The 26,797-nt window shown below is 35.6% G+C and overlaps 1 protein-coding gene across 1 annotated transcript in view; it reads right to left on the minus strand.

The window, feature by feature from the left end:
• The window catches only part of LOC107550150 (V-set and transmembrane domain containing 2 like), a 56,331-nt gene that overhangs the window by 3,512 nt on the left and 26,022 nt on the right, over positions 1 to 26,797 (minus strand). The window contains exon 2 of the mRNA XM_016231379.1: positions 4,659 to 4,828. Within this exon, the coding sequence (XP_016086865.1) occupies positions 4,659 to 4,828 (170 nt within the window). The remainder of the gene's footprint in view (positions 1 to 4,658; positions 4,829 to 26,797) is intronic.

Consider the following 26,797-nt stretch of genomic DNA (forward strand, 5'->3'; position numbering starts at 1 on the left):
CTTTCTCTCTCTCTCTCTCTCTCTCTCTCTCTCTCTCTCTCTCTCTCTCTCTCTCTGGTGTCTTGGGAAGCTGCAGCTATTTCTACTGGTTGTGATTAATGTTGTGTGGACTGTTACCTGCTGCAGACTTGCTTGTCCATTAATACCGCTGTATCCTCTCCTCTCTTTTCCTCTGCTCACCTCATGTTTGTGTTCCTTCAACTCTGGCCACTTTTATGTCCCTGTGGTTTTATTAAAACTAAAAGATTTCAATGTGTTTTCGTTACGTGACGGTCTTGGAAACACTTAACTAGGCCTTCATCATTTATTCTTGCTACTGTTTAAATGTCTTGTGTTTAGGTTATTTATTTATTTATTTATTTATTGTTCTAGATCCAAACTTTCAGTCATAAACTATATTAAAAAAAGGTATCAAGGTAAATATCACAAGAACAACATTTTTTATTATGCATTATTTTTAATCAAGCTGTGATTTCATCAAATAATGCAAAAAGTGTGAAAAAAAAATCGAATTGTAATTTTCCTAATAAAAACTGAAAAGATGGCCACTGAATATTTCATCTATAGCAGGGGGCTTCAATTAAAATAGCTTGAGGTCCAGTAATGAACCCTCCTCACCAGCCGAGGTCCGGACAATTATATACCTAAAAACATGAACTGATGGTTTTTGCCAGACCAGGGTATCTGCAGGATATTTACGCTCCAATTTAAGACTTTAAGACCTTTTTTAAGACCTGCACAAATAAAATTAAAATGACTGTAAAAAGCATGATTTAGAGTTCAGATACAGGTTTTCACAAAAACAAAAAAGTTTATAAAATGATCAACTTCACATTTCAGCCTAAAACATTTTTTTAAGAAAATGGAGTCAAAAGTATCAATTATTATATTAAGTTAAATGTATTACCAAACATTATATTAATTAAATAACATATAAATATATTTTACTGTCTTGTCAATTGTTTAGATTTTTATAATGCATTATCATCTTGTTGATCCACCAGTTCACATTTACAAGTCTGCGTGTTTGCGGTGTAAAAACAGGTTGATTTTCACATTGGTCAGAATAGAAACAGCAGACGGGCTTATTGAAAATGTACATTCATTCTCTGCCAGCAAGAGGCGCTCTCGGAACAGCAGAAATACAGCGGTTTCTCCGGTAACGGCAGTGCACAAAGCAGCCAGCAGCTGACTAATATGAGCAACGCTTTGTTTAATCATAACACTAAGCCGTATCGTAATTCTTGTCTTTCCATCCCCAAATTTAAGACCTCCTGAAATCAAGAGAATTTCTTGTACCATATAAGACATTTTATGGCCTTAAATTTGAAACTAAATGTAAGGATCCGTCAACTTTCCTAATTTTTGAGAAAGCTATTGTTTTTCAGTCACTGAAAGTTTCATCTGTCTGCGTGCTGCTCTCTGCTCTCTTCACTGCACACACAACTGAATGTATCAACAGTTAACTGTAGTAGCAACCCATGGCGCCGTAGGACCCAAACGGCTCTACTGAGCTGTCCTTAATGTACCTAATATACAGTGGGTACGGAAAGTATTCAAACCCCCTTAAATTTTTCACTCTTTGTTATATTGCAGCCATTTGCTAAAATCATTTAAGTTAATTTTTTTCCTCATTAATGTACACACAGCACCCCATATTGACAGAAAAACACAGAATTGTTATTAGAAAATAGCGTTTGGCATTTATTTATTTCATTGTGTCAAAATGCTTCGTGGTCCGGATGGATGCACTTCACGGTCCGGATTTGGACCGGAATCTATAGAAATCTATTGAATTTCTCAGGATGCCTGTAATCCGTCTGTGTTTATGCAGGTGATGCTGTGCAGCTGAAGCCTTTGATTGACAGCTGGTTATTAACATATGTGTGTGTGTGTGTGTGTGTGTGCTGAACCCTCTCTCTCTCAGTTTCTTAAAATAGGACTCTGTGTTTGACTGCCACGAGTGCAGACAGGAAGAGGAAAGGGCCGCATAATTGCAGGCGGGTGACAGCGGGCTGCTGCCGATCATATTGTTCTTTGTTAGTTATAGTAATTGCAGGCGATATTTGCGCAGGTTAAGGGCTGAACTCAAGGGGACGCTGCTGACAGAATGCTGGGATTATCATCTAACTAACATTATGCTTTCTGGATTAGATTTAATCCTCTACACATTGACACTGAACCCTCAACCTACAGCTAACAGCTGAGAGATCATATGTGCATGTTAATAGTGTGTCTTTACTGCAACCAGAGATGGAAAAAGTACACATATCCTTCACTCAAGTAGAAGTACAGATACTCATGTTTAAAAATACTCTGGTAAAAGTTGAAGTACTGACTCCACTTTTTTACTCAAGTTAAAGTATAGAAGTATGGGCTATGACATGTACTTAAGTAAAAAGTAGCCATTACTACCTGTTTTAGTGTCACACGGGTAATGGGACCTCACGTCATATAAATACCTTAATACAAAAGAACTTACATTTCAAGTTTTGTTAGCTAATGAATGTATGCAGGCATGTAGAACAGGGCCAGACTGGGAAAAAAATGTCACTCATCCAGGCATTCCCATACACCCACAACAAATTCTGAAACCATGGACAACACTATTTTTTGTACGGCCATCACATAAAAAAAAGGTTAAAATCCTTAGGCTGGGGCGAAATAACTATATTTTCTAAATTGCCTAAATGTCAAAATTACAATAACTACAGCATTACAATATCTTTATAGAAAAATCTATATGAACATGTTACTGCATTATCATGAGTCATATTCTTCCCTTATGAAAATTATGGTTTTATTATAGTAAAAGTATAGTAACCATAGTTTTTTAGTGGATTGATTACCATTTGTTTAACCATAGTTTTACTACAAATTCCATGGTTAAACTATGGTTTGTGTAACAAAAGCATAATTTGTTGTTACCTTAGTAACCATGGTTTTTGGTTTTATTTGTAGTAAAAGCATGGTTAATTTTCATAAGGGTTGTGTTGTTGTCTGCCCTAGCTAAACCTATTATAAAACAATGGGGGGGGGGGGGGGAATACTATGGATGTGAGGCCATTTGTGCATTGTGCATGAGAGTGAGAGAGAGAGACGCTGTACTGCTGAATCACTCACATTATTTGTGAAACTACGTCTCATAGAAGGTTTTAAAATGACTGAACTGCTCTGATAATCTGTCTGGATTCAATCTACATGCTATAGTGCATAATGTTTGCGGGAATTTTATAAACATGTAACCTGCAGGAATGTGTCGAATTATGCGCAATCCTGTGCCAAAATTCAGGCCCTGCTTAACTAAGTCAACAAAGACAACACTACAGCCTATTTACAGATGAAACTGACCTGCACTTGAAGTCCTGAACAGATCAGTAGTTTTGCCTCTCTGCTCCACAATTCTTGAGTCTCTCGCACGGATTACTCTGACCCAAAGCTTTTGGCAGAGGTGCGGAGCGAGGCCAAGACTAACCGATTCATGATTTATTAGAGATTTATTATGGTGAAAATACAGATTTAAACTAACAAGCCTGGTTTGAAAATGTAAGAAGTAGAAAGTACAGATATATAAAAATGTAAGGAATGAAAGTATAAAATTATCAGAAAAATAAATAGTGAAGTACTGATACCAGAAAAATCTATTTAAGTACAGTAACGAAGTATTTGTACTTCGTTACTTTCCATCTCTGACTGCAACACTGCTACAGTGCTCTGGGTGGTTGCTATGTGGTTGTTTGGGTATTCTGGGTGGTTGTTAGAGTGATTTTGGTTGCTATGTGGTTGCTCAGGTGTTCTGGGTGGTTGCTAAGGTATTGTAGGTGGTTATCAGAGTGTTTGTGGTTGCTATGCGTTTGCTAGGGTGTTTTGGGTGGTTGCTAGGGTATTCTAGGTGGTTGCTAGAGTGTTCTTGATTAATATGCAGTTGCCAGGGTGTTCTGGGTGGTTGCTAGAGTATTCCTGGTTGCTATGCAGTTGCGAGGGTGTTCTGAGTGATTGCTAAGGTGTTCTAGGGGGTTTCTAGAGTGTTATTGATTGATATGCGGTTGCTAGGGTATTCTAGGGGGTTTCTAGAGTGTTCTTGATTGATACGCGGTTGCTAGGGTGTTCTGGGTGGTTGCTAGGGTATTCTAGGTGGTTGCTAGTGTGTTTTTGATTGATATGCGGTTGCTAGGGTGTTTTGGGTGCTTGCTAGAGTGTTCTTGGTTGCTATGCAGTTGCTAGGGTGTTCTGGGTGGTTGCTATGGTATTCTAGGTGGTTGTTAGAGAGTTCCTGGTTGCTATGTGGTAGCTAGGGTGTTGCTATGTGGTTGCTAGAGTGCTCTTGGTTGCTATGTGGTTGCTAGTGTTCTGGGTGGTTGCTACAGTGTTCTTGGTGGTTGCTATGTGGTTGCTAGAGTGTTCTTGTTGGTTGCTAGGTGGTTTCTTTCTGTCAGGTGTCAAAAGCGCACCCTTTTGTCTCTAGTTCTGGCTCGGGTTCCTCCTTCATGTGCGTCTGTGGGATTTTTTTCAACTGTTTTCTGGTCCAGCAGGTGCAAACGGTTCCTCTGATCATTTAGTAAAGCACTGCTCCTCTCCTCAACCACACACACATATGAATTGAGAATCACTCATGTCTGGAGCACAAACGCTGCATTATGGGTAATTCCAGCCTGTACCTGATTGGTGCTCCACGTCTGCTTGTCGGTCCATTCTCTGTGGTTCCTGATGTACCACCACTGAATCTCCAGCGAGTAGGAGGGCGATCCCGCGCCCCTGAAGGAGCAGGCCATCTCCACATCCTGTCCGCTCTGTGCCGTGATGTCATGAGGGACCTCTGTGAACACCGCTGCGGAACAACAAACACAGATTAGTTAAGATGAAGTGTGTCGTTTTCACCATGAGTGACTGCTTTCAAATAAGGTCCTAACAATCCTACTGCCGACCCGTGACAGTTCTGTCTTAAACAGCTCTGTTGAAACAATTATATTCAATTCAAATATGTGGGGAAAAGTGTATCACTAAAATAACTAGACATAAATGAGAAGTATGTTGAGAACAAATGACATTTGACATCATGATTTTAAACCAATGTTACTTAAGTATTTACATTTTTAAGTTTTAGTGTATAACTATAATAACCTTGCATCAAACCTGGAAAAAAACTAACACAGAATATTTACACTGAACACTAGTGTGAATGAAACTGAGAATTTCAATTAAAATGTCTAAATTCAACTAAGCAATCATTTTACTTCAGAAGACCGGAAATATAATGCAAAAGACTTCATTAGTGGTGCTTCTGTGTCATTGTTTCGGGCTTCAATTTCAATTTATTTTAAAAAGAACAGCATGAACATTCTGCAAAACATCTCCTTTTGAGTTCCACAGAAGAAAAAAGTCATGCAGGACGACATGAGGCTGAGTAAATGATGGCTAAACGATCCCTTTAACATCTAATTATCTTCTCCGTACTATCATACAAGTGGAACCTCTTTAACCAAGACCAAACGCCTCGTATTTGTGTTGAGACCGATCTGGATTGCAAAGAAAAGCGAATAACTCAATCTTCGCTCTTTTTTCAAGATGTCGTTATCATCTCAGATAACATTCTGCAAAACGCCCAACACTATCAACCTGAACGGCCAACATCAGATCCGGAGTTATCAGCGAACGTTCAGAGAGTTATCGCAAGTAAACGAGCATCTCGCCACCGGATAGAGTTGTTCTCAGAAGTGCATGAGCGAAATACTCAAGTGCAGCGTTCCCCATGACTGACCCGGAGAGTGAAACAAGCTCACCCGCCACTTCAGACAAACACAATTCAATTATCCTTCCCGTCAAAGCCTAGAAGATATGAGTCCCCCCTCAGCCGACCCGCAGCAGAGACGGCGTCAGAACGAGCGCAAATCAGTGTGGAGGAATCATTTCTCCAGCAGCGGGACTCTCTCTTATCAACCCTTACAGCCCTGCAGGAAGAGATGCGCACACTTCAAAGAGAAAGCGCTTGGCGTTCACTCACACCTGACCGTAGACAGCCACAGGAAGAGACGAGTCCCTGGAAGACATTACACAAACTTGATGTTAACCGCAACAAAGACTTTGTAAATAAAATTATTCAAATAAGATTATTGGAGGATGTTTTACAAGACAAGACTGTATTATACTACAATACTAAATTACTATAAAATACTATAAAACACAAAATATGTCAGTATTTCTACACTGAAAAAAATTCAATTTAAGTTTATTTGTATAGCGCTTTTCACGATACAAATCGTTGCAAAGCAACTTTAAAGAAATTAAGTTTCTACAATATTTAGTAGTAGCTTATCAGTGGTGACTGTCAGTTTAAAAAAATTAACTGAATTTACTAAAAAAAAATGTATGGTAAGTGGTTGCAATCAATTTATTTTAGCTACATTTAAATAAACGAATTTTGCTGAAAGTTAGTCAACTAAATTTGTTTACTTAAATGTAGCTAATGAAGTATCACTTTTTTCAGTGTACTTGTAACTAAAATATTGGAGTAAGTTTTACAAGAAAATACTATGATATACTTACAAAAAAAACTATAAATATTTCAGCCTTTTATGTTTAATTTTCAAAATGTCAAGTTTAATGTTGCATTTCGTTGTAAATAAAGTTGTAAATAAAATATTGGAGTTCATTTTACAAAATATTATGATATACTTTCATAATAAAATACTACAAATATTTCCGCCTTTATACTTCCAAATGTAATATTTTATTCAATATGAAAATTTGTTGTAAATAAAACATTCTATGATAGGGCTGTGAATCTTTGGGTAGACAGCGAATCGATTGGATTCACGATTCATGGGTTTTCGATTGGATTCAAGAACGATTTTTGCAATTTCACAATGATTCAATTTGATTCGATTCACAATTAAATTTCGATTAACGATAAGATTCGGCATTCTTTAAGTGCATTCACAGGATTATTTAAATGCTTATTCAGGGGGCAAATTACACAGCAGCCTTTATGGTTACAGAACCATAGGTTAGGAAAAAACAACAACTTTTGTCTATTGTTTTCTAGATGATAGTTTAATGATGCTATGGCATGACATGGCATATGTAGAAATTTATGTAAGCCAAGATTTAAAAAAAAAAAAAAAAAAAAAGAGCTTTAAAAGTATTATATAGGCAAACATTTTAGCCAACATAGCCATCATTTCAGAAGTGACAGAAATGTCCAATACAATAATTTTATGTATGTATGTATGTATGATTATTATAAAAATAATCTTATCTCTTACTTTGAATTTGCTATAAGAAATCAAATACACCGCCGGACAATAACCAATCATTTGTAATCTATAATTTTTTTTTCCTAATGGCAATTTTATGATTGTTTTATTTACTACAAACAATTATTTAAATTTTCTGCACAGAATTAGGTAGAAAATATACTTTATAGTTTCTGTACTGTAATAAATATGTCAATTAGCACTGCATCTGCGCGTGAAAAGAGAGACGCGAGGCACGAACACTGTTTCATTCAACTGTCTCCATTCATTTGTGCTTGTAGTAATTTAATGTGTATATATTTTGAAAGCATTGAATCGCTATAGAAATCGTGATTCATTCGATTCTTAGTGTTTCAAATCGATTACTGTCCGAAATCGACGATTCACGATTCAAAAATCCATGTTTCAAGATCGATGCATTGCATCGTCAGGGTTTGTAATCGATGCATCAAGAAAACGAGTGAATCGTTACACCCCTATTCAATGATATACTTTCATACTAAAAAACACTATAAATATTTCAGTCTTTTTACTTAAAAACTTTTACTTTTAATTCAGTGTGAAATTTTGTTGCAAATAAAGTTGAAAATAAAAAATATTATTGAAGTACGTTTTACAAGAAAATACTATGATATACTTTAATATTACAATACCATACAACACTATATTTCAGCCTTTATACTTCAAATTTTCACGTGTAATTCAATGTGAAATTTTGTTGTAAATAAAACTATTATTGGAGTACATTTCTGAAATGTGTACTTTCATAAATATGGGATTGATTCAATAAATAAAACAGCAAGACCTTTCAAGTAAGTTTTTAAGTAAGGTATAACATTTATTGCTCAGGTTTCACTTTCATGGTTTAGACTTCATAGAGTCTCAGCTACGTTTCATTGCAGTATTAGGATGTTTCTCCTACAATTTCTATAAAGAAATAAAAATATATGTAAATGAGTCAACAGTTAAGAGTATAGAAGTATAAAATGAATGTGAAAAGCAGCTCAGATCATTTGATGAGAAATGCTTTGAGTTCATATTGAGATTTTATAATTGCAGACTTTGGTATCTTGGCAAATGTGAACACAGTTTGAGACACTAGAAGAGACAGGAGATGTTAACAAAGGTCTCCTTTTATTCTCCATTTTACTGCATTACTGTCTAAGTGAAAAAAATTAGCTATTAAAGAGATCTCATGTGTGATTTCTTTCCTAAAATTGACTTTCATTTGACTTAGATGGCATTTCGTGTGAATAAAAGCATCAGATATCAATCAGTTCCATTTGTTCTCTACTTAATCGCGATTTTGGAGAAATAACTGAGATATTGAAGAGATCTGAGAACAAAATAAAATAAAAAATTAAGAGTCATTTCAGCATTCAAAGTTTTGGGTTTTTTAAATAAATTACTACTTTTATTCAGCAAGGATGCATTAAATTGATCAAAGGTGACAGTAAAGACATTTATAATGTTTTCAAATATTTCTATTTCAAATAAATGCTGTTCTTTTGAACATTCTATACATCAAAGATTCTTGAAAAAGAAAATGTATCACAGTTTCTACAAAATATTAAGCAGCACAACTGTTTTCAACATTGATAATAATCAGAAATGTTTCTTGAGCAGCAAATCAGCATATTAGAATGATTTCTGAAGATCATGGGACACTGAAGACTGGAGTAATGATGCTGGAAATTCAGCTTTGTACATTATATTTATATTCAACATTATATTCACACAGAAACCCGTTATTTGAAATTGTAGTAATATTTCAGAATTTTACTGTTTTTACTGTATTTTTGATCAAATAAACACAGCTTCGGTGAACAGAACAGTCTTCTTTCATAAACCTAAAAAAGTCTTACCGACCCAAACTTTTGAACAGTAGTGTGAATACATTAAAAATCTAGTATGTGAGAGTGTCCTGTCCAGTTTTGCTCTAAACACATGTGATGTCAGGTTCTCTGCGTGTTCTGCTCAAACGAGCCCTGTTTGAAATGAAGACGTGCTGAGAGCAGAATCCCTGCACATATGGCTAATAACACACCCAAATCCTCTTAACCATTTCCTCCAGAGCGCCTCTTCATTTACCCATAATCCCATTCAAACGGCCGCCGACGCAGTGAGAGCTGCTGTCAAACCCACAGGGGGTTCCCAAGACTTCCGTCCAGACAAAAGGCATGCTGGGAAATCCATGCACGGCCTGAAGATAAGGCATTTGTTCATAATGCGGTAAATGAGTTGATATCATGAAGCGTGATGAACGAATATATGAAGAGATGAAGAGAATGACGGTTCCTGATGACTGACTGATAGCTAATGCTTTCGTTCACATAAAAAAGTGATGAAAGTCAAATTACAGCCTTAAAATACAGACTGATGTATATATATATGTATTAATACTGCTGCTTAAAAAAGTTAGTAATGTTTGAAATTCCAGCATTCATCTGAATATGAAGATGACACTGTTATCATTAAACCGATGAGTGTTTCTAACAATCTGAGTCAAATCTAAAGACCAGAATATCACAGAGACTTGAGACTGAGACTGACTTTTCACTTCAGACCAGTAGGAAACCATCTACAAGCACCCAGAACTCCCTAGTGCACGGTAGGGCTGGGTATCGTGTTCGATGCTTTTTAGGCACCGACCGAATTGCTTCGATACTATCGAGTATCGAAACATGTCTTGTTGTTCGGTACCAAATTTCGATATCTAAGGTGAGGTTGATGTACCTAAATCAAGTGCTGGTGATTGGCTCTGGTGAGGCATCAAGGAAAACGCGTGTTACATGACCATTCACACTGTAGCATCATGCTACAGAAGACAATTTATAACATTTATACTATGCTTTTACTCAAAACTTACTTTAAACCACCGTCGAGTGTTTGTAATAACCTCCAATTGCGATCTGATGAGGGTTTTGGTCATGCAATGTTGCAGAAATATGTTAGTTGTAGCCTTTTATATCAAGCTAATCGCTACACCTGCTTAGCATTTCTCATGTAACGTTAAACACACTGTATTGTTATATAAACGGGCAGAATCTCATGAAAATCACATACAAATCATACACTGTTGTAATGGCGTGTTTCTTAGCTTCATGTTTCATCCCTGTAAATGTTTTTTCTGGAAGTGTAAAACGCACGTTCGTCGTCGGAGACAGGGCGGGTTATGAACACGTAATACGTTTGAGAGATGAGCAGCGAATGAGCTCCTCTGAGTCAGAACAACGATCGCGGAAGAGAAAACACAGGAAAAAATAGAACAATCGACAGAATGACAGAAAGAACAACAGATAGACAGACAGACAGATAGATGATGGATAGATAGATAGCCTATCTCTTTTTCCTGTCTATCTACAGACTTGTGTCTGATTATTGTTGGGAGGCTGAATGCATCCATGAGATTTTCTCTGGTGTTTTTTCCTTTACAAAAGCATTTGTGATGTGAGCCGCACCCTCTCTGGGATGAAGATGACAGGCAAGCGGTTTCTGTAATTACTGCTAGCCAATCTGCATATTATAATTGGGGTCCTGGGGCATCATTATTTCACAGGGAACAGAAAAAAGGCAGATCAGATACAAGAACAACATCTGTGTAATCAGCGTCTCTATCAGAGGCTGGGAGGACGCCTTCACTGATCGACCCAGTCCATCAGCGCAACAAACTCTTTAACCAAAAACAAGCTGCATTCGGCCGCTCTCATCGAGATGAGCGGGAAATACCCTAAATATCGCAGCGGCAGAGGGGGTGTTCGGGTTCATTTCAGGGAGACACTCATTTGAAGCAGGCGGCAGGTCTCTTTGAAATCTGAATCTCTGGTTGATTGAGTTTAGATCAAAGCGCCGTACGCTGAGCTCCTCACACGCTCAATCTACGCTCAGATGCTGTGAAAAACAATTGAGACACTCGAACATCAGAGCTGCTCCCAAGTCTAACAAATACACAACTATCATAAAATCACATCGACCATCACCGTAGTGCCATTTTGGAGAATAACCACTGAACGCAAGCAGCGTACGCTATTCTGTGTCAGCCGCGCTGCACGGATGCGCTGCACGGATGCGCTGTTTTCGTTCAAATCAAAGCGTAAATACACGTAGAAAACGTATCCTTGTGTCACGGCTAACACAGAAGAGCGTACGCTGCTTGCGTTCAGCAGATATTCTCCAAAATGGCGCTACGGTGATTCGGAGAGACACAGAGGAGACTAATTGTTGAATAAAGTCATTATTTTAGTTTTCTTCGTGTACAAAAATATTCTCGTCGCTTCATAACGTTACGGTTGAACCACTGATGGCAGATGGACTATTCTGATGATGTCTTTCATACTTTTCTGGACCTTGACAGTGTAATTTACCTGGCAGTCAATGGGACAGTCACAAGCCTCCCGGTTTTCATCCAAAATATCTTAAATTGTGTTCCGAAGACAAACTAAGCTTTTACGGGTTTGGAACGACATGGGGGTAAAGCCTGTGTTATACTTTCTGCATGAACAATCTGGACGCATACACAGACAGCGTGGACGCGGATTACTTGTATTTATACTACCGAAAGCATACGCTGATGGTCCGCTCTGCGGACGTGCTCCATACATGCACAGTAGATCGGCTTGAACAGTAAACAAACATGTGAACAAACAATTGCCCAGAGTTATTGCACATCTGGCTGTCTATATCTTGTTTTATCGACGGATTGTACAGGTTCGAGTAGCAACGGGCTTATTCACACAGCCTGCGCATGCGCAGTTGGTGCTTTTGTAGCCTACTGACCGCGAGTACTTGTCCGATGACGATTTTTATTCACGCATACCATAGTGGACACTAGCAGACTCACGCACGCTGAAAGTATAACACAGGCTTAAGTGATTAATGACAAAATTTCATTTTGGGGTGGAGTATCCCTTTAAGGACCAATTCTCACTATTAACTAGGGGTTGCACCGACTAATCGACTTCAGTGCTCTGCCATGAGGCTTTAAGCTTGACGTTGACTAGTCGCTGGTCCTATAGAGGGCGCAACAGGATAAGAAATCTTTGAAGGACTTCCACATTTACGCTCCGTTTCCAAACAGTTAAAATGACAAATAAATGCATACTCTGAAAGCGCTCCACAAGACATGTGATTATATTACTGGATGCTCGAAATTAAACGGGAGAATGCACTTATTGTACAGGTAAGTTAATCGCTGTTCTAATCTAATGCGCTGCTGCACTGTAACGCACACACATTACAGACAGTAGCTTGTACATCACGCGCAGATCGTGCGCGCGCACAGAATAATTCAGCGTGGAAATGTATTGTCAACACTGTTCTGTGATTTCTCAATAAAATAGCGTAGAAACTGAAAAGTTCAAGCATATATCTTTCTTAATAACTAAATCCCACAGCTTCACTACTAGTAGAGAGACGCTGCCAGGTAGAATTAATTCACACACGCAATCGCTCTCACTAATGCATTCATATTAATGTAATCTTTACTGTGCTACTTTATCTGTATCTGATTTAGAACGAGCAGAAATCTTTGAGAAACATAACGACTTTACGACATAGACAAAAGAACTGATAAAAAAGCTGTTATAGGAGCAACAGCCATGTGGGCAGCGCTGTGTCATCTGCCATAGCTGTGCACAAGGTGTTTGGGACAGTCACAAGCCTCCCGGTTTTCATCCAAAATATCTTAAATTGTGTTCCGAAGACAAACTAAGCTTTTACGGGTTTGGAACGACATGGGGGTAAAGCCTGTGTTATACTTTCTGCATGAACAATCTGGACGCATACACAGACAGCGTGGACGCGGATTACTTGTATTTATACTACCGAAAGCATACGCTGATGGTCCGCTCTGCGGACGTGCTCCATACATGCACAGTAGATCGGCTTGAACAGTAAACAAACATGTGAACAAACAATTGCCCAGAGTTATTGCACATCTGGCTGTCTATATCTTGTTTTATCGACGGATTGTACAGGTTCGAGTAGCAACGGGCTTATTCACACAGCCTGCGCATGCGCAGTTGGTGCTTTTGTAGCCTACTGACCGCGAGTACTTGTCCGATGACGATTTTTATTCACGCATACCATAGTGGACACTAGCAGACTCACGCACGCTGAAAGTATAACACAGGCTTAAGTGATTAATGACAAAATTTCATTTTGGGGTGGAGTATCCCTTTAAGGACCAATTCTCACTATTAACTAGGGGTTGCACCGACTAATCGACTTCAGTGCTCTGCCATGAGGCTTTAAGCTTGACGTTGACTAGTCGCTGGTCCTATAGAGGGCGCAACAGGATAAGAAATCTTTGAAGGACTTCCACATTTACGCTCCGTTTCCAAACAGTTAAAATGACAAATAAATGCATACTCTGAAAGCGCTCCACAAGACATGTGATTATATTACTGGATGCTCGAAATTAAACGGGAGAATGCACTTATTGTACAGGTAAGTTAATCGCTGTTCTAATCTAATGCGCTGCTGCACTGTAACGCACACACATTACAGACAGTAGCTTGTACATCACGCGCAGATCGTGCGCGCGCACAGAATAATTCAGCGTGGAAATGTATTGTCAACACTGTTCTGTGATTTCTCAATAAAATAGCGTAGAAACTGAAAAGTTCAAGCATATATCTTTCTTAATAACTAAATCCCACAGCTTCACTACTAGTAGAGAGACGCTGCCAGGTAGAATTAATTCACACACGCAATCGCTCTCACTAATGCATTCATATTAATGTAATCTTTACTGTGCTACTTTATCTGTATCTGATTTAGAACGAGCAGAAATCTTTGAGAAACATAACGACTTTACGACATAGACAAAAGAACTGATAAAAAAGCTGTTATAGGAGCAACAGCCATGTGGGCAGCGCTGTGTCATCTGCCATAGCTGTGCACAAGGTGTTTGTAACTAGTCAAAAGTTGTAATAATTAATAAATAAATAACTCTCTTCTGCTCACCAAGGCTGCATTTATTTGATGAAAACTACAGTAAAATCAGTAATATTTTGATTTATTATTATTATTATATTAAAATAATATTAGGGATGCACCGATATGAAAATTTAGTCGACTTTAAAAAAATCTGAAGTCGTTCAACCCCTACTATTAACTAGTATGCATGTTACTAGCATACTGGCTGTTTATACTTATAAACATATATTAATGCCTGCATAACTCTACATAACTTAACTACCTTACTATTTATAAGCAGCAAATTATGAGTTTACTGAAGGAAAAGTCGTAGTTAATAGTTAATATTGAGAATTGTGTATGTGTGTGTGCATGCATATATATATATATATATATATATATATATATATAAAACTAGTCAAAAGTTGTAATAATTAATAAATAAATAACTCTCTTCTGCTCACCAAGGCTGCATTTATTTGATGAAAACTACAGTAAAATCAGTAATATTTTGATTTATTATTATTATTATATTAAAATAATATATTTGCTGCTGAAATCTTTTAGCAGCTTTTATCACAGGAATAAATTACATTTTAAAATGTTCAAATAAAGAACTTTTTTTAAAAATTGTAATAATATTTTACAATACGTGCATCCCTAAATAATATATTTGCTGCTGAAATCTTTTAGCAGCTTTTATCACAGGAATAAATTACATTTTAAAATGTTCAAATAAAGAACTTTTTTTAAAAATTGTAATAATATTTTACAATATTAATGCATATTTTTATTAAATAATACAGCCTTGGTGAGCAGAAAGGTCTTCTTTCAGAAACATAAAAAAATCTTAAGTAATCATCTTCTTAAAATAATTATCTGAATTATTTAGATTTTTCACCAGTAGTGAATATTATTATTTTTTTAGTGAATGCATCTTTTATCCAAGTGTATTTTGTCTTTCTGCACATATTGTTCCACTTGTTTTAAAGTATTTAACTAAACCTGCCAGTTTTTAAAGACAATCTATAAAAACAAGTCTTATGTTGTGTTAATTCTTAGAAAAATATTATTTTAGGGATTTTTATATAAGTTTTAAGTCAATATAAACGACTATTTATAAGTCAAAAACGACTATTTATTAATTAAAAACTCATTCAGAAATCTTTTTTTTTGCAGATTTATGCACTTACAAGCACTTCTGAGGAGAGTTCATGGCATCAAAGAGATTATAAATCAAATATTTAAAAAGTTTGAGACCCTTGAGCACACTGCATACAGTAACAATGTCTGCATCTTTGCAAGATGAAATCTGATCTGTTTGTTCAATATCTAGTGTACACTCAGTGTACTACACTGATGTAATGTAAGCATGATGTCAGGAGACTTTCTCATACATCAACAGAGAGCAGCTGTCAAATCTGGGAAGAGAAGATGGAAACTGGGCTTGCTGCCTCTGCTCATGTGTATCATGACATCTCACTGTCATGCAGGAGAAAACATGAGCGTCAGCAGCAAGACTGCTTTACACATTCAGCCATATGATGCACCTAAAACCACTCGTTCAATCAGTCGTGCAGTGCTCACTACAATGCAAATGCCAGACAGCAGTTAACTCTAAGGGAGAAAAATCATTGATCTAACATTTGATCCAAAGGGCTTGTAAAAATTAATAGTCATTGTATACTGTTGAAAACATTATATATTAAATATTGGAACATAATATATATATATATATATATAACATAACATTTACTGCATATTGTATAAATTATATATTATTTATTATAGATATATAACATACAGCTATAATATATAAGATATACAGAAATATTAAATATAGATCTAACATTTGTTTTATATATATATATATATATATATATATACATATATATATTTACAACATTTAATAATTTTTATTATTATATAAATATTATAGATATATAACATATATAGATAAATAATAATATAATATATAAGATATAATATATATATAAATATATCTAACATTTATTCTTTATATATATAATTATGAAATATTAATATATATTCATTATATATAATATATATGTACAGTATATATATGATAATTGTGAAAAATTTCAATTATAAAAATATAACAAATGTACAAAAATTTATATATTTTTAGAATATATATGTGTAAAAATAATAATGATTAAATATTAAACATTGTAGAAAATGTTTAAACCACATAAATATGATAAATAATAACAATAACAACAATAATAATTATTATTAAATAATAATAATAATAATTATTATTACTATTTCTATTATTTTAGGTTTCCTACATATGCATGCTAATAGTGTAATTATTATTATTAACCTCAAGAAGAAACTATGAGTTCATGAGAAATCAGCTCAATCTGAGAATTATTATTACTATTTCTATTATTTTAGAACTAAAATTACCAAATGGATTTGAAGAGGAACCGCCTCTGGTTTCCTACATATGCATGCTAATAGTGTAATTATTATTATTAACCTCAAGAAGAAACTATGAGTTCATGAGAAATCAGCTCAATCTGAGAAGACACTCATTCACTGGCCTACCAAACAGAAAGTCTGATGTCTCGGGACATTTTTCTTCCCGAAAGCTCCGCAGGGGCGCGAACGCAAGTGTGCGAGATCCCTCCTCAAACCTCATCAAAGCCTGGACAAACAGAACGAGTCCTGCTGGCAGACGAGTTATATCACGGCGCGACGCTGCCAGAGAAAAGTGGAGCCATCGGCAAGTCAAACAATCTATACGGAGACCGACTGAGAGGTTTCTGCTGTGGCCCGAACGGCACATTAACACGCACTTATTTAGATTATCTGCCGATTGGTTTCGCAATTTGAGCTGCAGATTGCATGTAGTTCTAGAAAAGTGCTTCATAAAACAATCCCATGTTTAGACTTCACATCACGCAGTCAACTTTGTTATAGTAATACAGCTGCCGTGTTTCTTGGGCGGGTCAGCGCACGATTCAAGACGAAAGAAAATATTTGAAATGTCACACGCGTGATTCTTGACGGCGGCGTGTCAAACGCGAGACTAAGAGCTTCACTTCAAAGCAAACATGCTGTTTAATCTGCAGCCCGCCAACACTTGCCCTCACATATGAGCTCTAGTGGCAGTCAAGTGCTTCCGTTGCCCCTGGAAACCAGAGGTGGCCCCTCACTTATCATCAGAGTGGGAAAAAACATGCGGGCGTGAGCAGAACAGCTGTGAGGAGAACGACATTTACACAAGCTCAAATGATCTGTTTATAACCGGATTGATGGCTCAGTCAGACAAGCCTTCATGCAAACAACTCAATCAATCCGATCCGACTGACATTTCAGTCTAAAGGGAAAAAATTATGTTTTTCTAACATAAATGTCAGATTTCTTTTTAGATATGTCATCAAGAGAAAAAAAAAAGACAATTATACTCTCGGTAGCTCCGATGACATTATCGCGGTGGCCTTCTCAGCAGGATTGCTAGGTTTGCGAAACAAAACCATCTGAACAAAAGTTTTGCGTTCTTGCGGCCCGGTAGCAACTCTTGCACGGGGTTTGGAGACCTCTGCAGTAAACAACTCTCACAAACATTAGTCAAGGCTTTATGATGGTCTTCCCTTATAAAAAATATACCATGGTAACCATAGTTTCTGCCAAATTACCATAGTTACTATAGAATATACAAATGCAATTAAATGGAGACTTTTGCTAACATCTTTTGTTTTTCAGATGTTTCTTCTGACCATCTCTTACGTGTCTCCTCCAGAGTTTCAGAACATCTTAAAATGTCTCAGAACTAGGCCTGGGCGATAAAACGGTATCGATATTTATCGACGGTACACCTTCTTCGCTATCGATATAAAAATTGTTCGATATAGCGCACAATATAGGCACATGCTATGAGTGACGCAGACCGCACACACAAACACGAACACATGCTGAAATGAGTGCAGTGCCTGCGGTGAGGAGATTGTGAATAAAGAATGAATATTAGTCGAATTTAAAATAAACATTTGCATTTGAATGTTAGGTGCGCGTCAGGGAGCGTCATCAGTGGCGGGCGAGATGCGGTGATGATGTAAGTGACGTTGCATTTTAATGTTTTGTTAGTCTAGCTAGCCCACGAGATGCGCTGCTGCTGCGTTATGCATTCAAAATATTAGAGAAATATATGTAGAAGCTCAATGCGGAGAAGATCTTGAATGGGTTAAAACCGAAACCAAGTCATTCACACAGAACGCATATTCAGCGCATTTTTTAGACGGACAAATATGACTGCTGCACTCGCGTCTCATAGAAGAGATGTATAGAAAGCCATGCAAAGTTAAACAGTTTAAACTTTTAGAAAACACGTCGCGAATTTGTGGAGGTATATTCATTTTCACTGTGTCTCATATGTTTTTAAATGCAATTTGTGTAAATGGCGCTTCGGCTCTTTGGATTAAGCAATGCATAAATACATGATGCTGTTTTGTTCATAACTGTTTATGCAATTTATTAAATTATATTTGATTTTTATGAGTTAATTTAGACAATGCACATTTTTTTTTTATAGAGTTACTTGCTAAATGCGCTGCATTATTTTGCTCATCGCGCCCTCCTGTGGTCTTGGAAGACAATTAAACCTATACAATAAAGACCTATTTAATCTGCATATAAAACATTAGAAATGAGATATTTGTTACATTTTTATTGTGTTTGATTGTTAAAACAAAAAAATGTGTTGTTTGTCTCAATAAACTGTTAATTATAAATACAGTGGTTAAATGTAAAAAATTTTTTATTGCTTTTTGTTTTAAAAAAGGTTATAAAAAATGTCAATAATTATCGATACCGAACGATATGAAACATTACATTGTTGATCTTTTTTTTTTTAGCTATATCGCCCAGCCCTACTCAGAACCATTGAGATTTACTCAAGATAGTAAAATCTGCGATAAACGTCAGAAATCTCAGTATGAACTCAAATATTTCTCAAACTCAAATTCTTCCAATCATTTCATGAAGTCTCCTGAGTAATGAAGAGCAATCAGATTTTTCTCTATGTACAGTAGCATGATGTTTTGGCAGAAACTAACATGGTGAATTTGCATGAAGTGAAAGCAGCTAAAGCTTATGAAGATAGATGATATGCTGAAAACACAAATATACTATTTCAAACACAAATGGCCTAATAACCTGAAGCAAAATCAGCAAAACAAGACCATCTCTAAGGTTTTTATAACATCTCACAGCATGAATATGACTATACTAGTGAACAGCATCTAAACTCCCTAAAGCTACAAACCCAACCTAAACCTCTGAACTACTCCACTGGACCCGTTTGAAAACACCAACCAGTGTAAGCTTTAGTAGGTGGAGCAGCATGACCTTCTCATCACGTCTCATGACAGAGTAACATACTATATAGTGTTATATACCGTTGCATATGAAGTGTTTCAAAGGTCATGGCTAAGTTTATAATAGCATACTAGAATGTATACATTTTATTTATACAGAAATAGTACAAATAGTATGCTAATCTGAATTCAGCCCGTGTGCTGAAAGAATACAAGCGTACTAATTGCATACTGCAGAGCATACACTGTATACTGCATACAATTGTTTCTAGTGTGTAATAATATATACAAATATTATTTATGCTGATTAGATTCATATTAATGGCAAAGTTTTCTCCAGTTTATTTAAAAAAATTAATAACTATAAAATGAAATTATATAATGTAATATTAATAATAAAATAATATTATTTATACAGATTTTAAGCCACATATAAATCTGGTTTATATTGGTTTTTATAATAATAATAATAACAGTTGTAAATAAATGAATGAACGAATGAATTACATAAAAAACAGATTTATGTGTTTTTTTTATAAATAATATTATTATTTTATGAATTATTTATTTATTTTTATTATTACATTATATAAATACATTTATTTAATATTTTTTAATTAAATTGGACAAATTCATTTTCATTATATATACTGTATATATATATAGTAATAATAATATATAAATATTTTTGATGTAATTATGTCAACTGGCACATTTTGCCAATTTACATACAACATACTGTACTGTAGGAAAAAAAGTACAAAGCAGTATGGTATCCAAATCACAGCCATACTATTTCCAAAAACAGCAGGCATCACAGTATATACTGCACAGTATGCAGCGTGCTAGTATTCAGGGATTTCTCACAGCTCAGCAGTTTTCACAGCGGTTGCATCATCACACGCTGGTCATCAGTGTCTGTCTCCTGCACTCGACTCGGACGGATGGTGCAGGCGGTGGGTCTGTGTTATGAAGAGAGCGCAGGCTTTTATGAGTGTCAGTGGGAGGACAGGAGGACACACGGGCCCTCAGAATGATGAATGTGCCGCGGCTCGCTCATATTATCCTCGGTTATTATATCAGCTCTGAATCTGCTGATATGAATCACAGCAGTGTCTGCCATCACTCCAGTGCCGCATGCATTCATACTCGAGATACAGCTCTGCCTTCCTCCAATAATAAAACCCCAGAGTGAACGAGAGAGTAGAGGAAGAGAGGAGGAAATGACAACGACATCAAAGAGAAGATGAGAGGCGGCGAACGATAAACAGCAGCTGGCAGAACTGAAAAGAAATCCGAGATGGAGAGAAAGAGAAGACAATACCTAGTGAGCCGCATGACAGAAACATGCACAAATGGAAACACAGATGCTGATCAACACACTGTAACTATTAGTGCCGGGCGGTATGACCAAAAATGTATATCACGGTATTTTTCTAAATTATACCGTTTTCACGGTACATGACGGTATTTTTTTTTCATGCATGACCGGGTGTTAACCATATTTTCTACTGATTGAGAGGAAATACTGCAGTATATTGACTTAGAATGCCCTATTTTACTGTCGTGACGACTGAATATTGTCAAAATATTGATTATAATACAAAAAATTATTGGTAGTTTTAGTTAGTTAATTGAATTAAAAAATATATATATTTTATTAAATAAAAAATTAAATTATATGAGGCAATAATAAATAAAATAAATAATCTATAAATAAATAAGTAAATTAAATTAGTGTGTTCAGTGTATTTTTATCCTTAGTAAAAACACAGTATAAGCAACATACTGCCATAAAACATAAAATAAAAAAAATGAATCCAAGACAAAACACTGATTATTATACTGAAAATGTTTTATATTAAAAATATGAAATGATACTAAAAAAAATTTAATATACAGTTAAACTATCTAATGTACTGAAAAATAATTAAATAATTACATTACACTTCTTTGCGTGATATATTTTTATCCTTTTATAGCATTTTATTTTTATGGAGTCAAAATATTTATTATTATACTGAAAATTATTGGTATAATTTTGACCAATTTAATAAAAAATTTATCAGAAATATTATTAAGTGTAAACATTAAATTATATAATCTAATAAATGATATTAAATATAAGTACATCACTGTGTTTGTATTTTTATCATTATAGTAAAAACAAAACTTAAAATACATACAAATAAAAATATAAGCTCAACCCCTTAGCATTCCTGTAAAATTTGTCTAAAGCCCCTAAAAAAAAAAAGCATACCAAGTAAAGTAAATTTCATGCTGTTCTTGAACTATTTGGAGTATATGCATGGCTTTGGTCTCTTTTGAAAGATGACACTGAGGTTTGCTCCTAAACAGAACAAACCTCAGAATCACTGCAAGTCTTACTGGTATTGAGTAATAGATCTTTGAACACACTAAAAAAAAGGAAAAATACATTATGCCTACATTTTGTTTTTTTTTTGTAAACAGATGCCTACAGATGACTATAGCTGGGAGCTATTAGCTGGAAAACACAATGGGATCACAGCATCAAACCTTGTTGGCGGTCTGACAAAGACACTGATTGTAATGTACACTGATTGTTTGTTATATCTTAAAGGGGTCATATGATGCGATTTCAATTTTTCCTTTCTCTTTGGAGTGTTACAAGCTCTTGTATATATTTTTTTTACTTTAAACCGCATAAACACATTTCATTACACCAAATACACAAAATAATGTTCTTTTTAGCAACATCATATGACCCCTTTAAAATGGTTTGCATCATTCAGAATCACAAGAATCTCAGCTTTCCAAAGATTTTTTTTTTTGACTTGTATGTCACGAAGTTAACCCTCAAAAACATGCAGTGTACCGTGGGCGGGGCACAGTGGAACGCTAACAGATTAAAAATACAGCTTAAGTGACATAAAATAAAAATATCAAAATTCATCCAAGATGGTGGGCGATTTAGAAATCAATTATAAATATTAATGCATACAATAGCAAAAAAAATATTCAAAATTTTTTTTTAGCAGTCTATTTAAAACGGACAGCTTTACCCAACACATATGCTGTGTATTTGTTTTGTTTATTAGAGCATTGCATCATCAGCTTAACAATATGCTAATGCCAAACACTACTGTGAGTAAAGTCGAGTCTCCTGTGTGCTTCACAGCAATATTTCTGTGACACACATTGTTGTAAATCACATATATATGAGCTTCAGTGTCAGTCAGGATGCTGCCTGTGTAGACAGCAGACTCGCAGGTTTGGAGAAAGAGTTTTGAGACAGATGTGTGTTCAGAAATACTCCTGTCTCAAATCACACACACACACACACACACACACACACACAAACGAATCCAATTGGAATTTGTGCGCAGATGAGACAGAACAGAAGCAAATGATGGATTTGTTTGCTGGTGTAAGTAGGAGGTGAGCTATAATTATCCCCTGACGCCTCACACACACACAAACACTAACTCATTCACTGTAAATGAATGCCACTAGTGGATAGAGACAGTAAAGCCTTCTTTACTCTTTGCATCAGCCCAGTGCCTCAGTGTTCATCTCATCAACTAAATTACTAATGAAAATGCTAGTTGATAAAGGGTTTTGATGAGTAGCAAATATACAGGTGAAAGTTACATGTGCACCTCATGTGTGAATATGCTGTTGCCACAATAACATAATACTACACATAATATTCTAAACAGTCTCTAGAACAGAAAACAGTACATTTTTAAAGCTAATATATTGATTATATGCCATTTAGGAGCTCTAATTTTTTACATTTTCATTTTTAGTATTTCAATGTTTTGCTTCTGTTGATTTCAGGGTTATTATAACTAACCAAAACTAAAACCATAAAAACAAAAAAATTCTAAAAAAAAATAAATGTTCATTAAATATAAATAAAAACATTAAACTTATTTTATTTTGGGTAGTTTTCCAGGGAACATTTCTCATTTTCATTTAGTTTAAATTGATTAACTAAACTAACTAAAACTGAAATAAAAATAAAAACTATATAGACATTTAAAATAATAATACAACTGACAAAATAAAACTGACTGACCCTGGGACAGTTGTCACTCACAAATCCAGTTTTAGCTGAAGAATAGGAAAATATCATACCGATATAACAATGCAAGTGTGAGTAATAATAGTGCTATATTTGCTTGCTATCACTAATTAAATATGCTTATATTAATGCAGTATTGAAAATGCCAATGCAAAAGCCAAGACAACACAGGTGAATAGTACTATAAAAAATGTACTAATAAATATCATCATGTTTCCCCAGTTGACTGATTACATTAAGAATTGCAAACATTTTATGTATTGCAAGTTTTCTGAAATGTTACATTTAAATATGCACAAATTTGCATTAGTTTCCAGAAAATAAATCCGAACATTGGATAAAGCCAGGTTCAAATTTTTCGTTTCATTCTGTTGACATATTAGAGTCAAAGGTTTTTATAGAGGGGATTTTGGATTTCTCTTTTTATTACTGTATAAATCAGAAAATACGGTCAACAGCCAGAAAATAAGTTTTCACTACATTTTTAGGAATGGTGTGATATATGAACATGATATGTGAATTACCCCCTCTATAAAAATGTTCAGAATATAAAGAAAAATAAAACTCTAAACTTTGGTGCATGTAAGTACTACTGAAGTGGAGATGAAAAGTAATTTAAAAAAATGGCCTTAAAGATATACAGTATATTGTAAATGAAATCAACAGATGCAAATTGTGCGATAATAAAATCTGTGTGAATGATATGAACAAACCGTTCAGTAAAAACCTTCAGAATACAGAGAGGAATAAAACAGCTAAGTTTGGTGTTTGTAAGTGCTGCTGAAGTGCAGAAGAAAACTTTTGAAGATATGTATTGTAATTGAAATCTACAGATGCAAATAGATAAAGTGTAATAATAAAATCAGACTAATTGCTGTATATTTGAACAAACCCCTCAGTAAAAACCTTCAGGATATAAATAGGAACAAAACTGTTAAGTTTGGTGTATGCAAGTGCTGCTGAAGAGGAGAAGAAAACTTTTAAAGATATCTATTGAAATTGAAATATACAGACGCAAACAGATAAAATACAATAAAAGTGTATTTTGGATGTTTTCTTTTTAGTCTCAAAATTGACCAGTGCATGAAAAACAATGTTACTGCCTATAGTCTCTTCCCTACTATTTTCTCATTCTTAAATAAAGAGCGTTAATGGTCTTCAGAGAGAGGTTTTGTGCTGCCAGGGTTTAGTCTGGACGTGTCTGAAACTATAAATTCTGTACGTCTGTACTGTCACTGTAATCGTTAACCTCAGATGGTTTAAAGGCGTGCTGTTAAACCGTCAGCTTTCACTGCCGAGCCATTGTGTGCTTTATGAGGACTGCAGACACTCATGACCCAAGAAAGAGACATCTTTAGCGAAACAATGACAAAACTTCACAATTCCTGATGACTTTTTTTGCACTCGCTATTGGTGAGGATTTGATCTGATGTATCCATGACAACAGCAAACCCGAGCGAAGCACAGACGACAGTTATTTACCATCAACCCAAAAGAACCCCAGAATCATTTCCATCTGAGGAACATCTGTGTGTGTTGATGGAGGGCAGTGGTATGAGAAATGAAGAAGCGGGAATTAAACAGCTTCATCAAATGCTGAAGAAAAGACAAGCGCTGGAGTTTTTTGTGTTTGCTGTTTCGTAAGACTCTTTAAAGTGCAAAACAACAAAAATCTTTTTAATTAGATAGATAGATAGATAATTTTATAAAGATTTAGCCTTTTAAGTAGTTTGCACTGCAATTACATAACATTATGTATACATTATGTATGTATATATTACTAGTTTATTTATATCACTAATTAATTTATAAGTTAATAATAAATACAATGATAATACATATACATAAATAATTAAATAACCGCAAAACACAAACAGCAGAATTTAACTAAATATTTCTCTGTCTATAATAAGACTCAAAAATATATACAGGGACTTACATAAATTGGTGAATCATTCTTCCCATTCAACATTTTAAATGAGAGGGAGAGACATTTAGTGTTCGATTATTTGAGAGATTTAGTATTTATCAGTTTGCTTGTGTTATATATCTGCAATGTAGCCAATGCAATGCAATATATTTCGCAATTCTTTTCCTCACAATATTGTATTGACAAACTATATATTCCATCTTCAGAATTTCATGTCAGATTTAACTACTCCCGAACATCCAACAAACAAACAAACAAAATAGGGCAATTCTTGGCAAGAATGATCTGTAAATTGGACTTTATGACTGTCAAAACTCTGGACTTTATGACAAATCAAGCCGAATCACAAACTCTCCAATGCTGAAGCACAAAGTAAAGCTAATGTGGGACAGATGAATGAAGACTTCTCTCATCTCTCTGCCCACTACAGCACAGCCACTCGAGAGCATCCAGCCACCCACAGACCGAGAGATATGAGAGCGATAGTGATCAGAGGATGGGCTGTGTTCACACATATCTGTGCTTCACGTCTAATCTCTTTATCAGAGCATGAAGACACAGACCTGCTGGGACCAGCTGACACAGAAATACATACAACTGACAAACTCAAACTGGATTCCTCACAATGCCATGCAATGGTTTAGATGTTGCATGTTCGTTCATGAGCATTATCACTATTACTATCGGCTCATACTTAAATTTAGATGTTTAAAGGGGTCATATGATATTGCTAAAAAGAACATTATGTTGTGTATTTGGTGTAATGCAATGTGTGGCTGGCGGATTCGACGAAGGGGTGTCCGGAGGGCTTGCGGCAACCACATGTGATGACCCCAACCACTTAGCAACACTCTAACAGAACACCCTAGAAACCACTTAGCCACCACTCACACCCAAACAGAACACTTTAACAATGGCATAAAAACACCCTGGCAACCACCCAGTATACCCTAGAAACCACCCCACCCTAGCAACTGCATAGCAGGAATGCGAACACCCAGTCAGAAGAGCTTAGCAACAGCATAGTAACACTCTGACAACCACCCAAAACACCACAGAAACCACTTAGCTATGACTCCACCCTATAGCAACTGCACACACCCACCCATAACACCATAGAAATGGCACAACACCCTGGCAACCACACAGAACACCCTAGCATCATTGCGCTGAGTTTTGAACTGACCAGCACCATTCCAATTGGGTCTGATTTACTAGTTATTAAACACTATTGATTATTATAGTTTTATTTTTGTATTATATTCTTTATATTGTATGCAGA

This window comes from Sinocyclocheilus grahami, unplaced genomic scaffold (assembly GCF_001515645.1).
Source record: "Sinocyclocheilus grahami isolate Dianchi unplaced genomic scaffold, SAMN03320097.WGS_v1.1 scaffold389.1, whole genome shotgun sequence".
Classification (NCBI taxonomy): Eukaryota; Metazoa; Chordata; class Actinopteri; order Cypriniformes; family Cyprinidae; genus Sinocyclocheilus; species Sinocyclocheilus grahami.